The 15,113-nt window shown below is 36.5% G+C and overlaps 2 protein-coding genes across 2 annotated transcripts in view; one reads left to right on the forward strand and one right to left on the reverse strand.

Annotated features, from left to right (window-relative positions):
* The first annotated feature begins 216 nt into the window (after nucleotides 1-216).
* Nucleotides 217-15,113, forward strand: part of ARL13B (ARF like GTPase 13B) — a 39,806-nt gene continuing 24,909 nt past the window's right edge. Inside the window, exons 1-3 of the mRNA XM_010169450.2 lie at nucleotides 217-275; nucleotides 2,045-2,115; nucleotides 5,885-6,134. Of these exons, the coding sequence (XP_010167752.1) occupies nucleotides 217-275; nucleotides 2,045-2,115; nucleotides 5,885-6,134 (380 nt within the window). The remainder of the gene's footprint in view (nucleotides 276-2,044; nucleotides 2,116-5,884; nucleotides 6,135-15,113) is intronic.
* On the reverse strand, nucleotides 12,590-13,465 carry STX19 (syntaxin 19). The gene has a single exon (XM_010169449.1). The coding sequence runs from the start codon at nucleotides 13,463-13,465 to the stop codon at nucleotides 12,590-12,592; it is 876 nt and encodes a 291-aa protein (XP_010167751.1).

The following is a 15,113-nucleotide window of genomic DNA, read 5'->3' on the forward strand; positions in this document are numbered from 1 at the left end:
CACTGATGATAAGAAATGACTTGCTTTGCTTCTACACAGGGGCTAAATATGCATTTCTTCTTCTGTGTTGATTTATTTTTGTTTTGTTTTGTTTTGTTAGAAGTGACAAGACAACATCTGAGCCTCTACAGTCCCTCTGCCAGTCTTCTTGGGTTGTTCTGGCCTGTCCACATTGTTTCTGTAGCTTCCATGGCTCTGGATGGCTAGTGAGGAGGGATGTTCAGTCTAATGGCCAATTGCTGCAGCTGGTTAAAACGGTGGCAGGAACCTGTCAGGTAAACATGTGAAAGTATTTTACATTTCTGTGCTGACCTTCCCAAGCTCTCTTTCATGTCCTTTCACATATGTTTTACTTTATTTGCTCTATAACATTCTTTCATATTTTTTAATTCAGAGACAAAATCCATCTTCTTTTTTTTTTCCTCCAAGAGAGAATCCCTACATCTTCTGAATTTAAAAATGAAATGTTAATTACCTGTAATTTGAGTATTTTGTTTCTAACTCCAGAAAAGTATAAAGTTCAAAAATATTGTCCTTCGCATTGTTTCCTCAAGTGGCACATTAGGGGTTGATGCTAGAATGTTTATGTAAAGTTTATTTGGATTTTATCATATTGATTTAGTTTTTGCATTTTGAGGTTATGAAGTGTAACTTATGACACCATTTTATTGTCAAGAGTAGACTGTAGCCCCAGTGTAATACTAGTTTTCTTATGATTATCTAAGTATCTTAATACTGCATTTTGTGGGTAGCCTGGTGATCCATTCTCACTTATTTATTCTCTCTTTTCAAACAAACTCTTCTCATTTGTTTCTGTTACTTTTACTTTGACATCCTGCATCCTTTTCCCTCCAATTAGCAGAGGTGCACAGATAGTTTGTTTCAAACTATTTACAAACTACAGAGAAGGGAAATAAGGGGTGTACCAAATTTATTTCTACTTCATGCTCATGTAGGAGGATTTGCTGTTTTCTTCAGCGCTGCCTACTTTAGGTTTTACAGAAGGTGCTGCTTTTCAAAGAACTATATTGGGTTGAATAGCTTTCTGACACCACCAATAGACAATTTATATATGTTTATAAATGTTCTTGGCTGTGAATTTAGTTTACTGTTAAAGTATAATTATTATGATCTTATTGTTACTTTTTAGGTTCTTTTCTCAGAGCTTTTTGGCTTTTCTGAAAGAATTTGTGTAAATTATACTTCATGTGTGATGCTGTTGTAGTTTTAAGACTGGAAGTCACAACATTTTAGTATTCCTTCACTTAAAGGGGCATAAAATTGAGCAAATTCTTTTGACTTCTCTGAGTCTTTGTGAACAGAAGGAACAATTGACATATACACATAGATTTTTTTTTTTTTTTCCTATTGCTTTGCTTAAAAGCCTTTCATGGTATAAATTCTAACCTGCACACTAGTTTACTAATATATTGTACCTTCTCAACACCACTGGCTTGCATGTTTTCAGCCTAGATTGCTCCTGCTTGAAACAAAGGCATGATGAGTACCAGTGCTGCTTATTTACAGCATCTGCTGTTGTCTACGCAAATGTTGAATACTGTATAGTGTTGTTCAGATGCATTGCTTGAGGCAGAAATACGTTTCTAGTATAGGCACAACTTTGAAGCAGAGAAGGGGTAAAAATACAGGGGAATGGAAATGAAATTAAATAAATTGTTAAGGAGACCATGACCACACCAAAAAAATTATAAAATTTACAGTACCGTGAAATTAAATTTCAGCAGGGAAATACAAGTTGAAAGCTAAATCATTGTCTCATGTGAAACTTACAGCACAATATTAGACTTCTCATTTCATACTTTGTTCTGCTGTTCTACCTAATCAGATGTTTTGACATATTGAACAGCAGATACACAATTGTAACAATGCCTGCTGCTTGGTATTTTGATATCTATTCTTTCTACTACTTTGTGGTAAATTTGCTATACATGTATTAAAAAACTTGTTAAAATAAGTAATGTCTAGTTAGAGGAAAAAAAAAAAAGATTTTTAATATCTTTTTTTTTTTTTTCTCCTTATGGAGGAAGGTGACACTAATAATGGTGGGTCTTGATAATGCTGGTAAAACTGCTACAGTCCGAGGAATTCAAGGAGGTAAGCAATTAATTTGTTTATCATTTAAATTGAACATTGAAAGAGAGGGTATAATTACTAATTTCCATCATTTTAATCTAAAGATATTGTTTAATCTCTTAATTTATTTCTCCCTCCTATATTGTTGAAAGAAAATGTTGATGACTGTACTAAGAGTGTGGTTGCCAAAATGAGCATGTCACAGGCCCCATTGTGTGAAGACCTGCAGATGAGAGAAAAATTAAAGGGTTTCTCCTTTGAAATGTAAAGATCCTGATTTTTTTACATCTGGCAAGTCATACGAGGGTGACTTAAAAAGTAGGTGCTCCCAGTCATGTGCTTTATGCTTAGGAGAAGGAGCAGAGCAAGCTCTATGTAGCTCATTGGCCACCACACTTAACACCATGTTGAGCTCACATAGACCACATCAGTAGTAGTTCAACAAAGATGCTACCGTTCTGCTACGTCTTTTTCAGAGGTAATGTATGGTGTAGAGATAAGGCAGGTATGGAGAGAGCTGCCTCTTGAGACATTGTACCATGGAGCATTAGAGCCTTTAGTCCACTGAGACAGAAAAAGTTAGTCCATAGAGGTGGAACTCCATATCTTGGAAACACTAAGACCCAGTGTTCAGATTACCTTGGTGCTTACGTTCCTTGAGTTGACCACCACATTGTTAACTGTGCAAAATGCTAAATTGCAACAAAATCTGTTCTGGGTTCTTCTTTTTGGACGAGAGGAAGGTTTTTTTCAGTAGTTCAATAAATAACTGAAAGAACATTGTAACTACAAGCAGGCTGTCTGTCTCCGTCAGTTGCTTTAAGTGAAAAAAAAAGTGTAGGACAAAAATTCTGAAGGCTGTAGACCACATTCTAATTAATAATTATTTGGAATTAATGCAATGATATCAAATATTCTGGTTAATGATGTATTTCACATCTTAGTAGACATTAGAGAAATCAATGGATCTGTTTTTTTTTTCTCCTTTGTGTGCAAGGTGACCATCCAGTAACATGCAAACATCAGTAAACTTTATATAAAAATCAATGTTGTAAATATGGAAAATGAGGAAAAGCTTCAAGAGAAGGGAATTGCATGTGTATGTATATAACATAAAGGATGGTTCTGGTGATATATGTTATATGTATTTATTTATCACCAGAAAACCACTAGCAGTTTTCTAGGCACTTACTTCAGCAAGAGACCACTTGATTTTGGAGGGTGCTTTGCACCATCCAGTGACACATGCAAGCAGGATATAATTTGAGATAAAACTTGTGCTTATGAAAACAAAAATTCTCTGTTTTATTTTCCCCTCTTGTGGGATTATCTTTCTAAATAACTTTCATCTTGTGTAATAACAAGAGTGTACTTAGTAGTGTTTTGGCAGACTTGGAGACTCCACCTCGACTTTCTGTTTACGCACGTTATGTAAGTTCATGGGCTTGCTAAAGTGTGAATAAAGTTATGAATATTCTCTCATTTATAGTCCCGAATCTTTGCCCTGAAAACATCAGTGATTTGTTATTTAGCCTTCCATTCTGTTTCAAATTCAACTTTAATGCCTTTATCAGCTAAATGGGACAGTTGTTTCTAAAAGCCCTTTTTTACAGAGGGGAAAAAAAATGGGATAAAGATGGGTTTTTCTAAAGTGAAACACCAGAAGAAGATAGTTCTGACTTCTGTGACTGTTTGCCAGGGCTGAAATACTGTTTGTCTTAGAAAGCTTTTTTTTTTTTCTTTCAGTTAGTCTTCAGGGTTGTTAAAACCAGTATTTTTGGCAGTGCACCAGTCATACAGCCTATAGAAGGAGACTGCAGTTATGATTGCTCAGTTTTAGGAAAAAAACAAATATATTTCAGTTCTTGGGACTCTTGAACCTGGGTAAATCAGCCTGGTCACCAGTGATATTTGCCAAAATGGATCTGCAGCTTATATGGCAGACCCTGTTTTTACATGGAAGGCTTTATTTTTGGAGACCTTGGCCTACAATAGGAGCAGATGTTTCAGGAACATCCCCTTACATTGAGCACCATCAATAACTTTCACCTTTAACCAACCCTCATGTTCACGTTGCTCTCTTTTGTAAGAACATACTTATAGTTCACAGTGCAAAGCATTCTTCAAAATAAAGCCTGCTGAGTTTTGAAGATATAGTTTTTGACAAATGGGGGTCCTGGACCCTTTTCTTGCTGGAGTTTTGGCTCACACTGGTCTGGCCAAGTGGTCTGTTCTGAATCCCCATCTCGGCTGTGTGTGAAGGATTCTCTCAAAAAAGGGATCATAGAATCAGAGACTGGTTTGGGTTGGAAGGGACCTTAAAAATCATCCAGTTCCAAGCCCCCTGCCATCAGCAGGGACACCTTCCACTAGACCAGGTTACTCAAAGCCTCATCCAACCTGGCCTTCAACACTTCCAGGGAGGAGCATCCACAACTGCCTTGGGCAACCTGTTCCAGTGTCTGACCACCGTCACAGTGAAGAACTTCTTCCTAATATCTAATCTAAACCTCCCCTCTTTCAGCTTAAACCCATTTCCCCTTGTTCTGTCATTAACTGCCCTTATGAAGAGTCCTTCCCCAGCTTTCTTGTAGGCCCCCTTCAGGTACTGGGAGGCCACTATAAGATCTCCCCGGAGCCTTCTCTTCTCCAGGCGAAACATCCCCAAATGTCTCAGCCTGTCCTCATAGAAGATGTGCTCCAGCCCTCAGATCATCCTCGTGGCCTCCTCTGGACTTGTTCGAGCTGCTCCATGTCTCTCTTGTGATGGGAGCTCCAGAGTGTAGTAGTGGAAGGCTGATGGTGATTTAGCTTCTGCACAGCTCTTCAGAGCTCAATGCTTTTGACCATGCTTTCATTTCTTCCTCTCAACAAGCTGAATTTGACATCTGTTTCTCCTGCCTTGTGCTACCAAAGCTGCATAAAACAGTTGCAGAGATCCAATTAACTCATGCCTGCAGAGACAGCTTAGTGGTGCGAGGCAAGTACAGGCTTTCTTTGCCCTCCAGAAAGGGAGAAGACAGCAAGGAAAAGTGTTAAATATAAAGGTGTAGGGTTTTTAGTATATTGCATGGCAAACTAAAAAAAAAACCCAAAAAAACCCAACAAAAAAAAACAAACAAACAAACAAAAAAAAAAACAGAAAATAAAAATAAACAAACAAAGGCCAAAACCTGATCTTGAATCAAGGGAATCAAGTCGTTTACATCTTAGAAGAATGCGGTTTCAGTCACTTCATCTCAGCCTTTGGTTTGAACTTTTGAAGCTATTTTGGTAACCATGAGGGATAAAGAATAAATTTGGCAGAGCACAAGGCTTCCCAGGTCATAATGTATTAACTGTTTTGTTTGTTTTCCTTCTCAAATGGAGATTAATACTTTGTAAATGCTAGATGACTGTTCAGATGGAAGCATTGGTGGTGAGGGGGAAAGAACTGCAGTATGCTGAACACTATTGCAGTTCAACTGTGGTGTTAAATATTAATTGCATTTTTTTGGCTCTTTTTTTTTAATTTTCTTTTTTTTCCCCCTGGTGCCCTTATCTAAAAGTGCTCCTATCTAAATTAATGTAAAGCAACTGATGAGAGACTAATGGGTTAATTTGAAATTACCTAAAGGAGAAGGAAAATATTAATGTAAAAAGTATGTGATTAGTGACACGCTGTCACTTAACAGGGAGGGTTTGCTCCATGTTTTTAAAATCTGAATTTTCCTACACAAATCACAATGCAAAATCTTTAAATAACTAAAGGCACTTTTAACTGAAGGCTCTCTTCTTTTAACTCTGACAGAGTCTCCTGAAGATGTGGCTCCAACAGTTGGGTTTTCCAAGATTGACGTTAAACAGGGACGCTTTGAAGTCACCATCTTTGATTTAGGAGGTGGAAAACGAATTCGAAATATCTGGAGAAATTACTATGCCGAGTCCTATGGTGTCATATTTGTTGTGGATTCCAGTGACGTTGCAAGAATGGAAGAAACAAAGCAAGCCATGACAGAAGTTTTAAACAACCCTAAGATATCAGGAAAACCCGTGTTAGTGTAAGTAATGTTAATGAATATTTTCTTAATCTGAAATTTTGTAAATTTTGACCTTCAATATACCTTCTAAAGAAGTATTTATGTGTAGTATAAACATAAGTATAAGGTACACTAATACTGCTGTAACTAAGCAATATTGCAATTAGTTTTACAATATTTCTGAAGTATTTATTTATACCAATCTAAGTATCATACTAGTGAACAAAGCCTTTTTTCTCTCTCTCTCTCTCCCCCTCTCTTGTTGTATGTGGGTTTTGTTTTTTTAACTCTTTAAAATTCTAATATTACTCCAAATGGTATAATAGGTTAAAGGTTTTGCAAGTTTGACATGGCAATATGGTATAAATATATTGCTACCATTTAGGCCTACATCATTTACTTAAATTATAAATGGTTGATTATATTCTGCAATAACAGTAATCTCTAAGCAATAAATGTCTTGTTCACTTAACACATGGTGGTGCTGCTGATACATGATCAACAAAATCTCATTAAAGCAGGCTTACTTTAATAGTATTTGGCATGTGCTTTTGTTTCAGTGCATGTGTTTTAATTAAATAAAAAAAAAAAGTTAAAGTTTCAAGAGGTCCAGAGACGTTCTTTCAAAGAACAGATAGATTGATTTACTTCCCTGCTTAAAAACTAGGTTATGTAAAGTATTGGAAATAACATTTTATTAAATTCTTTGAAAACAAATACCCTTTTGCATTTACAAAATAAACTGTGAAAGTATAAAATGGTTTATCTTGGGACAATATGTTTGTTTGGTGGGTATAAGACCTCCATAATGCAATAATTACACAACATGCAGTGATATCACAAAGGATCTGTAAAGCTAAAAGGAGAAGCCTCTTACTTTTAATGAGCAGTGATACTCTTTGACAGTGAAACTGGCTAATCTGTTTGGATCAAGTGGAGTGTAGTTCAGCAAGTTGATAGTGTATATGTTGAAAAATAGATTAGATTTTAACTTCCATTGCTATCTGAATGTTAGTAGTACAGGGGAGACAACAAAACCAACTTAATGCAGCTAGTTTAACTCAAATCTGTTCTGAAAATGCAACTGTGACGGTTGACAACTGTGCAGTGTTTCTAAATAAGTACAGCTTTAGTTTATTTTCATTGAAATCTCTATGCCCTAATCCTGTAATAGAGTTTATTTGGGTGGCTGGCTGTACCTGCAGAGAGGCCACTCACTTCCCTGGGACTTCATCCTGCTTTTCAATCCATGTTAGTAGCTAATCAGAAGGCAGAGTCTGTTAACTGTGTCTAATGGTGACTGAATTAAGTTTGTTGATGTTATTTCCTTTTAATTGATTGAGCCTCAAGCCTTTGAACAGAATTTGCTCTTGCAGTGTCTTGGTTCTGTGGAGGGATCCAGTAGTTCTTTGTTTTATGCTCCCTATATGAGCCTACATCTTGAGTTACAAGTTTTTTTCTGTATTGTCTTTGTTTTCTGTTTGGTGTCTGTGTTTGTGGCATAGCTGTGCTACTCTTGGCATGTTCAAATCATGTAAACCCTAGAATTTATCCCAGTATATGAAGCATTTTTTATATTGTGAAGCCTGGAAGTTGTGAAGCAGGAAGGCTTGGTCACTAAGAACTAGTGCTTGTGGTATGGCAGTGAAGTGCTTAGCAAATGAGATTAAACTGGTCCCCTGCACCTTCCCTGAAGATGCCTTTGGTTGGAGATGCAAATCCCTGTCACTCATAGTTGCCAAATAAGAGTTCTGTGGCATAAACTCTTTTCCCTTAAGTCCCAGAAAACGAAAATGCATGCAGAGCAGAATAAAGGAAGCAGCAGATTTCCAAATTTGTGGCGAAAGTTAACTTTTTTCTAACATTTCCCTCTGCTAAGGATGTCAGTCTTTGTTGGTTTTTTTGTTTTTGCTTTTAATAATGAGATACTTGGTATCCAAGCAGCAAAAAGTTCCCTAATATCTTGCTAGGTTTCTAATTAGTGCATTTTAGTCTGTGCATGTATGTGTGAAGGCCAGTATTTACTGAAAACAATAGTGACCTCTGAGTATTAAATCCGGGAAAGTTGAAGTTTACTTTAAGTAATTCCCTTCTCTTTCATGCTCTTGCAGTGCAGAGTACAATCTATTTCTCTTTTCACAGAATACTGTTAGAATTTCATGCCAGAGGAGAGAGACTCCTTCTCTGTGATTTGCACACTCCACAAGGGTGTCTTTGTGGTCTGGACTACTGCTTTGTTCCTCCTGTGCTTGAAATAAACAAGGGTACATGGGTGCCACTGCTACTCTGGCACTGTCCACAAACAGTGTAGTTAAAATTTATCACCCAAATGAACAACTAAGTTAATGTGTGTATTTGGAAGAAGAGTGGGAGGAGAGGTGGGAGGATAATGTTGAATATGTTGTCTGTGTGTGATGTGTGTAATAAAAGTGTTTTAATCATAATGTATAGGAAACTGTGCAAATGAGGCCCTCGGTTCTTTCATGAAGTATGTGGCAGATTTTATCCACAACAAATACTTTAAAATCTTTCCAGTAGAAGAGTAGGCCATTGAAAAATGTGTAGTTTATTCTGGAAAAAAATAACTTTTGTCTTCAAGTTAAAAATCTGAGGTTTTTAAAATGCTAGCTTTTCCCAGTAAATATACTGTTATTTCTTTGAGGAACGGAACATTTCCCCAGAATATTTTTCCTATTTTGTTTTACATCTGCTAAAACAAGCAACGGTACCTTCAGAAAAGGACTGGGAATTAATGTCAATTTACCCCATTGCATGCCTTCTTAGATGTCTTTTGCTTGTAATCAACTTTATATACTGTGAGCAGTGCCAGCAAGATATGTCATGGGTGGATGGGTCTCATTTCACAGTGAACCAGATCCATTACTAAAGAGCTTGAGGTGCAGTTTTCATTACAGAGCAAAGCAGAGTTGGAGTCACTTGCCCACTCTTCCTTTTGTCATCTTTTTTTCCATCCCAGTCTTATTTTATTATCAGAAAAGGAGCATTTACATAGCTTCATATTATGTAAGCAAATACTGGTTTTGTCTGGGTTGGGTTTTTTGTTTGTTTGTTTGTTTTGGGGGGTTTTTTCTTTTGATTTGTTTTTTTCTAGAGGGTGGGTTTACTTTGACATGAAACATGCAAAAGGAAATACAATTCCATGTGCTATGGCTGTTATTTTTATATTGGAGAAATTGCTGGATAGCTATTTTTTTAGTCAAAAGCTACTTTCTACATGTTATTTTGGTGATGAGGGGTTATACCTATTCATATTTCACATTTCTTGTTAGAATACTAGCAGCTCTGCTTTAATTTGTTTGCTCTTCCGCAAAAATATGTGACTAAAAAAAAAAGACAGTTATTTTAGTGATGACTTCAGCCTGCATAATTTCTGCTGTTAATAATTTTGAATACTCAATATCAAATTCTCACCATGTCAGTGTAAGTTGTAGTTAATACTAATAGCTTTCAGTTAATAGCACCTGTATGAAGAAAAAGCTTTCCACAAGTCTTTTCTGTTTCTTTCTCTCCTCAGTTCTTCTGCAGCATGTTATGTATGTTCCTGTTTTGCCATTTTCTAACCGATATACATCTGAAAACTACTTGAATTATTTACGTGCATATGGATAGGCAGCTCAGCTGTCTTCCTGAGTATTACTGAATCTTGAGTTTTCTTCCAGAATTTACAGTACAGCTCTTGTTTAACCAGACTGCATTTACTTCAAAGAAACATCTCTAGTGTGAAGAGAAAGGGCTTGCCCAGGAACACATTTCTCTCTCAGATATGGGTACTGATGTGAACCCTCCTGCATGGGGGAAGCTGTGTAAGCAGGTGGTGCTTGCTATGTTTTAGTTTTCTCTTCTGTCAACGCTGGCTGCAGTAATCCTTCACAGAAGTACCATAATGCATTTCTCTTTAAGGGCCCAGGAGAGAAGGAAAAGGCTATCAGTTAGGTACCTTTGTTTTTTCTAAAAGTAAAAACAGGAAAAAAAGATGGGGTGTTTCTGTGTGTATTACATACATTTATATACATACACACATGAAAGAGCATGTTGGCCATAGCAACTGTTTTCTCTGTCTTGCTTACTGGCTAGTTTCTACTCTGCCCTTGGAACATAAAAGTAGCTTCCATATATGTAACATGCAAGGGAGATTATTTAATCAAATAGTATCGGTGTCATTATATAATTTTGTTTTTTGCCACTGCTGTGTAAATAATCTTTTCACTTTAAGGTTCAGACCTCTGATTGTACTTTGATAACAGTTAATTTCAGTCACAATTTTAAGCTGGGATGGAAAGAATTCAACTATTTATAAGTATTGCAATATGAAAATAATTCAGTAGTGCCTTTTGATAGTAGATTGTTTTGAGGTTTTGGGGTTTTTTTTGTTTGTTTGTTTTCCACTAGGTACAATTAAAGACATCTAGCTCACTTAGTGTCTTGCAGAATTGCGATGCAATTTGCTCTGTCTTCTCCGATTGTATCCAGATATAGTGGTTATTGATTGTGTCTTTGCACAGCTTAAAGGAGTTCAGAAATACATTCCTAGTTTGGTGTTTGGTTTAGTCATTGTTTGGGGGTTTTTTTGTTTTGGAAATAACTTTTTTGTCTCAGTTGCATTGATATTTTCTGTTAAATTGCATTAGAGCAGTATTTCTCATTCAGTTCCAAGAGGGGTTAGGTACAGGGCAGAAACCAACCATTGGGACTACGGAAAGCAAAAGCACTCCTCATCTGCTTGCTTCTCTTCACTGCAGAAATAACTGCTGCTGCAAAATAAAGCAGGGGTATGCTTCCTGTCTTGCTAATTCAGCTGTTTCATAAAGACCATCTAAAGTATCTTTAGGGACAGGTTGAGTCTCAGTGGCTAGCTGCTCTGTTTTCGGTACTCAGGGAGGTATTCAGGTTTACTACTTTAGGCATCTGTTTGGCAATATCTACATGAGGATCCTGGGCTTGTACATTTAGCAGAATTTCATGGAACCATTTAGAGTTCTGGAAACTCTCAACTAGTTCTTCTGGCCACTCCTGGAATAGTACAAATAAATGCATGTCCTGTGCTGTGCCTGGTTCTGGACTTCCTACTGCAAGAAGACCATGAAGATAAATGTTGATTATACTGTAGGGAGTCTGGACTGCTCAGGTGTTGGAACATGTGACACATGAGGAGAGTCAGAGAGCTGCATTTGTTTGGATTTAAGATGAAGGAACTAAGGGAGAGATCGTCCTGTAGCCTACTAGTAAGGTATGAAGATAACAGAAAAAGGCTCTTCTCAGAGGCGTGGTGGTAGGAGGAGAAGTGGTGGACAAGAGCTACAACCAGGGAAATTCCTGTCTTGATCTGAGCAAGAGGTTGGTCTGGATGTTTCCCAGAAGTTTCTTCCAACCTAAATCATTATCTGGTTCTCGATTATGTTTATTTCAATACAGGTGGAGTTTGATATTTTTTAATTATATTTTTTCCTTCATTTTGCTACTAGCAGAAGTTGAGACTGCGGGGGCAACTGCATATTTAGATAGGCTAGGCAGCAGTGCAAAGGTGTTTTATCACTTTGTAATAAAGTATCATATTCTCCTGTCCTTACCTGGTAGGACTCTGCCTATGTAGTTGAATAATGTAAATATCTTTATGTCAATTTATGAATGCTTGGCTTCCCAGCAGGCTGCTAACAAATATCCCTGCAGGTTTGGTGATGTGGTTTCCTGCTGCTAGTGATTTTTAATGTGTTCAGAAAATATCAGCTCAACACCTATGTGTAAGAAATACAGCAAGGTGTTATTAAAACAAATAAACCAATGTCTGTTTTGTATTCCATAAGACAGTGCACACTGTCCTGCTATAACACGAGCATTATTTCATGGTATTAAATAGGTAAGTGAGCCTGTAAGTAACTTTTCCTATAGAGGCAGTACTGAAACACTCCTGATGATAACTTTTCTGACTTCTTATTTGGTTTAGGAATCATGTTCTGGATTGTTACCAAGAATGTCTGCTTTTTTTTTTGTAGATTTTTTTGGTAGAATTTCAGATTCCTAGAAAAAAAAAAACCTTAGAATTTGAACCAAGTAAATATGAGTGCTAAAAAAGCATAAAGCAATTAAAAATACAAATTTTGTAAAAGGTAACTAAACCATTCTTATTAATCCTGTCTTTGAGATTAATATTTTCAGTGTTTCCCAAAAGCACAGGTAGTTTGTTGCCACATTGTTTTAATTTGAGTGGAAGAACAAAAAAAGATGTCATTTGTGTCCTTCAATCCTTTTCCCTATTTTATGTCTTTCTGTGAAAACTATAAAATTCTTTGTATTCTTCTAACTCTGTTTGAAAAAAAAACAGATACAGTTTTTCCTGAGAGCTCAGTGGAAGGGGAAATAGAAAGAAAAATGAAGCAATCAAGGGATCCTGAGACTGCTTTACAAAATCAGTTTACTAAATAGGAACCACTGGTATTTCAAACACTTTATTTCTGTTGTCAGTTGCAGCACGGACAACACCAGCAGCAAAGAGCTTTGCAAGGGTTTCTTTTTCGATACTTGACTGCAAGCCCAAATTTTTCTTTAGATACTTGAGTGTATTCTTGAGTGTTGTTCATACTGATTTCAATGTTGTTCATCATCTCCCCTTGTTCCTCCACCAGAGCTGATATCTGGATAAAAAGTTCCTTTAAGTCTTTGATCTGATTCTCCAGATTGACCAGTTCTTTGTGTCTCTGTTCAATCTCCGAAAGCTGAGCTTTGGTAATTTTTACTTCAGTGAGTAGATTTTCATTGAAAATCTCCCATTTTCCTTGTTGAAGCATGTCATTGACTTCTTCCTCAGATACCTCTTTACCAGCTACTTCAAGCTGTCGGACAATAAATCTCCTGCATTTCTCTTGCTTGGTAGTTATGGCCTCGTTGTATGAGAGCATAGCATTGAGGTAACACCGGGATAAGAAAGCGTGCTGGGAAGCTAGAATTCTTACTGCGGCACGTGATGGCCCATGTTCATTTTCAGCTTTTTTCACTGTTTTTGACAGTTCATCCAAACATTTTCTTACATGCTCTGCTTGAATTTTGATTTCTCTTGCTATGTTAGATTCCTTTTTCAGAACACTGAATCGTCTCATTGAAGATACGAGGCTTTTTTGTTGTTGACTGAATTTATGAACTTCCTCCACCAAATTATTAATTTCACTCTGAAGCTTCTGGATTTCATGCAGATGCCTTTCAGTTATGGACTCCTTTTCATAAATAATGGCTTGCTGTTCAAACTCCTCCTGCTCTTCTTGTACAGTGGCACCGTTGTTTTCTCCAGCTATCTGTAGTTCCTTCGCTCTCAGTTTAAGCTCTTGGAGACGATCTCTCATGGTTTTTGTGTTCAGGTCTTTTTCAGTTGTTTTTTCCTCTCTTGCAACACAGGGAGTTAACTCCAATATCTTTTTTTTTTTTTCTTGTTTCACTGTAATCAAAGTGTAACAACAATCAACATTAGCAGTTATATGTATACGTGAAAAGTAGTTTTGGAGATTAGAGCTACTTCTCTCTGCACAAAAGTAAAAGTAGCTATGAATTGGAAATGGTAGGTATCCTGAACAAATGTACAGGATAGGTGATGTCACTGCATTCTGCCTTTTAATCCAGTTTCCACAGGACTTAAAAACTTTAGGTTATGTTTATCTTCAGATGGGTATGGTTAACAGTCTTCCCTCAGCTTCTGCACTACCGTGTGTTTTCCACATAAAGTGATTTGTAGCCCAAGCCCATTTTTGTGGTAGATTTGTGATGTAGTGTCCAGAATTTAGAACAATGAGGAATATGGCATGTGGAGAGGACTTTTATTTCAGGGAGGGAGAGATGAGTAACTCAAATTATTATATTATTGTAATTCTCTATTTGATGAAAACTAAAACACTTTAAAATATTTTTTGGAAATAGAAGTGAATCTGCTGCTCCAATTTTTGGATTCTCAGTAGGAAAAACACATTTCAGCTTTTGAGGTTTTGAGATAGACTATCTAATGAAGCAGAATTCTGACATGAATAAGCTAATTTAGGCTTTTAGTTTAGCCACACAGAAAAACCTTTCTCCATTTGCCTTGCCTTCCCTTACCTATGGAGTTAAACTGATAGTAACGAAGCTGTTAACTCTACAGCAAAACAGAAGAACAGAACTCTACTAATTTAGCATGATTTTTTTGTTGTTGTTGTAATATCATGAGTTTATGAAGAGGTGGATCCATATGACTAATGTTGCAGCTTGAAGATTTTTCTAAGCCTTTTTTGGGGTTACTGTCATCTATTCTTACATTGCCATTTGCATTCTTCATACAATTTATGCAAATATACTTTGTGCACCATAGTGAGATACCATTCCGTGCTGTTTCTTATAATAGAAAGTGGATTTAGTTCTGTTTTATACACTAGCTGTTGTGCAGGCTTTACTGGATATACAATTTCAGGAAACTTTCTATTGTGTATGTTTTAGAAAATATCTAAGTTCAACTATTTTTAATTATAGGGAAGAAAGTATTTTCTTCAAACTCTACATCAATGTTTTCCTTGGACTATGATCAAGAATGGAAAAAACTCAGTAAAAAGTAAAATGTTCAGCACTAGAAGATGATGGGATTTTTTTACTTCTAGTTAAATCAAATATATGTCTTTCAAAGGGCTCTTCAAGCGTAAATGTTAAACAGTCCAGTAGTATCTTTTGGCTGTTTTCAGAGGTTTCAGGGCAGTCTTGTGAAATAGTAGTGTTTTGTAGGTGCATTTCTTCTTAAAAGCCAATGCTAAAGATTTTTTTTACTATTATTATTATTTTTGGTAACCAAATGCAGTATTTCTCTACAGTATCCAAAAGGATGCATTTGTAATAACTGCAAAGGATCAATCCAGCAACCTGTTAATATGCAAACGATTTGGTTACGTTTGAACAGCTTCAAATGATACTGCTGTGGCACCTCTGCTCCCTTATGCATATTTAAAGTCCCTAAATAGATTTTTGCATATTATAAGT

Source organism: Antrostomus carolinensis, unplaced genomic scaffold, assembly GCF_000700745.2.
Source record: "Antrostomus carolinensis isolate BGI_N321 unplaced genomic scaffold, ASM70074v2 scaffold15216, whole genome shotgun sequence".
Taxonomy (NCBI): Eukaryota; Metazoa; Chordata; class Aves; order Caprimulgiformes; family Caprimulgidae; genus Antrostomus; species Antrostomus carolinensis.